Source organism: Salvelinus sp. IW2-2015, linkage group LG14, assembly GCF_002910315.2.
Source record: "Salvelinus sp. IW2-2015 linkage group LG14, ASM291031v2, whole genome shotgun sequence".
Lineage (NCBI taxonomy): Eukaryota > Metazoa > Chordata > Actinopteri > Salmoniformes > Salmonidae > Salvelinus > Salvelinus sp. IW2-2015.
Window position 1 is genome coordinate 37,533,500 of NC_036854.1, and position 1,094 is coordinate 37,534,593.

The 1,094-nt window shown below is 42.0% G+C and overlaps 1 protein-coding gene across 1 annotated transcript in view; it reads left to right on the top strand.

Moving 5' to 3' along the window:
* Window positions 1-506: 506 nt before the first annotated feature.
* LOC111972518 (very-long-chain enoyl-CoA reductase) overlaps window positions 507-1,094 on the top strand; it is a 6,136-nt gene continuing 5,548 nt past the window's right edge. Inside the window, exons 1-2 of the mRNA XM_070446812.1 lie at window positions 507-587; window positions 778-829. Of these exons, the coding sequence (XP_070302913.1) occupies window positions 507-587; window positions 778-829 (133 nt within the window). The remainder of the gene's footprint in view (window positions 588-777; window positions 830-1,094) is intronic.

Below are 1,094 nucleotides of genomic sequence, written 5' to 3' on the forward strand. Positions count from 1 at the left end.
ATCTGGTGGTGTCAGGGGACAGTTGGTAAGATGTTGACTCAAAGACAGTTTGACTGGATGAAGAATTAGATGGAAGCTGTCCTCTCAACTTCAATTTGGACAAATCTAGCCTGAAAACGTGATCTCTGTGGCTTTCCATGACAATGGTGAAGGTATGATTGAATACTCACTATGCTAAGAGAGACAAAAGCCTGGTATAGGCTGTGTATTACTTGAAGAAGCCACTAAGAAAGCTGCGTTGAACCTTGTTCTTCATCTTTTTCTTTGTCTTCGTTTTCTGCTTCTTGAGAGTGAGGCTGACTAAGGTCAGGGTGTTACTTCTGGGAAGTGTTGATGAGTCAGCGGAGTCCGCGGACAGGTCTRGATGCTATCAACAGATTATCACACMGACACTTRCTGATTTACTGACACTTATACTGAACTTTTTGATGTGCCAGTCCTCCTGTAGGCATTGTGTAATGTCCAGAAGTTGTACATGCTGCTTACTAGCTACTATATACTGTTTGATGTCACTCACCAGGTTTTCTCTKCCACAGGTGGAGGTTCTGGATGGCAGGACCAGGCAACAGCTTTGTTTTCTAGATAAGGTAGGTTACAGCCCACACCCTGGCTATTAGTCCTGACAAAACATTCAGGACATTCAGAAGTCTATAACAAGTGCATGCATGAATTACAGTACAAATAGCATGAGCTTGAACATCTCGCTGATCATGGAAGTATTTTAATATATTGGTGTTACTTATACTCATATCACTGATATTTGGTCTCTATTTCCAGGTGGAGCCCCATGCTACAATAGGAGAAATCAAGAGTCTTTTTCACAAGTCATGTATGTGTTTGTTGATTTATAATCTAGTCTAGAAGTTATATAGTCCATGTGTGTAGCCAGACAAACTAGATGCTATGTCTAGTGAGCCTGAAACTGTCAGAGGCAATGAGAACACTACAGCTGAAGTCTACTCCATTCTGATTACTTACTACTAGGCCTGCAGTCAAATTAAACTCTGTGTGTGTGTGTGTGTGTGTGTGTGTGTGTGTGTGTGTGTGTGTGTGTGTGTGTGTGTGTGTGTGTGTGTGTGTGTGTGTGTGTGTGT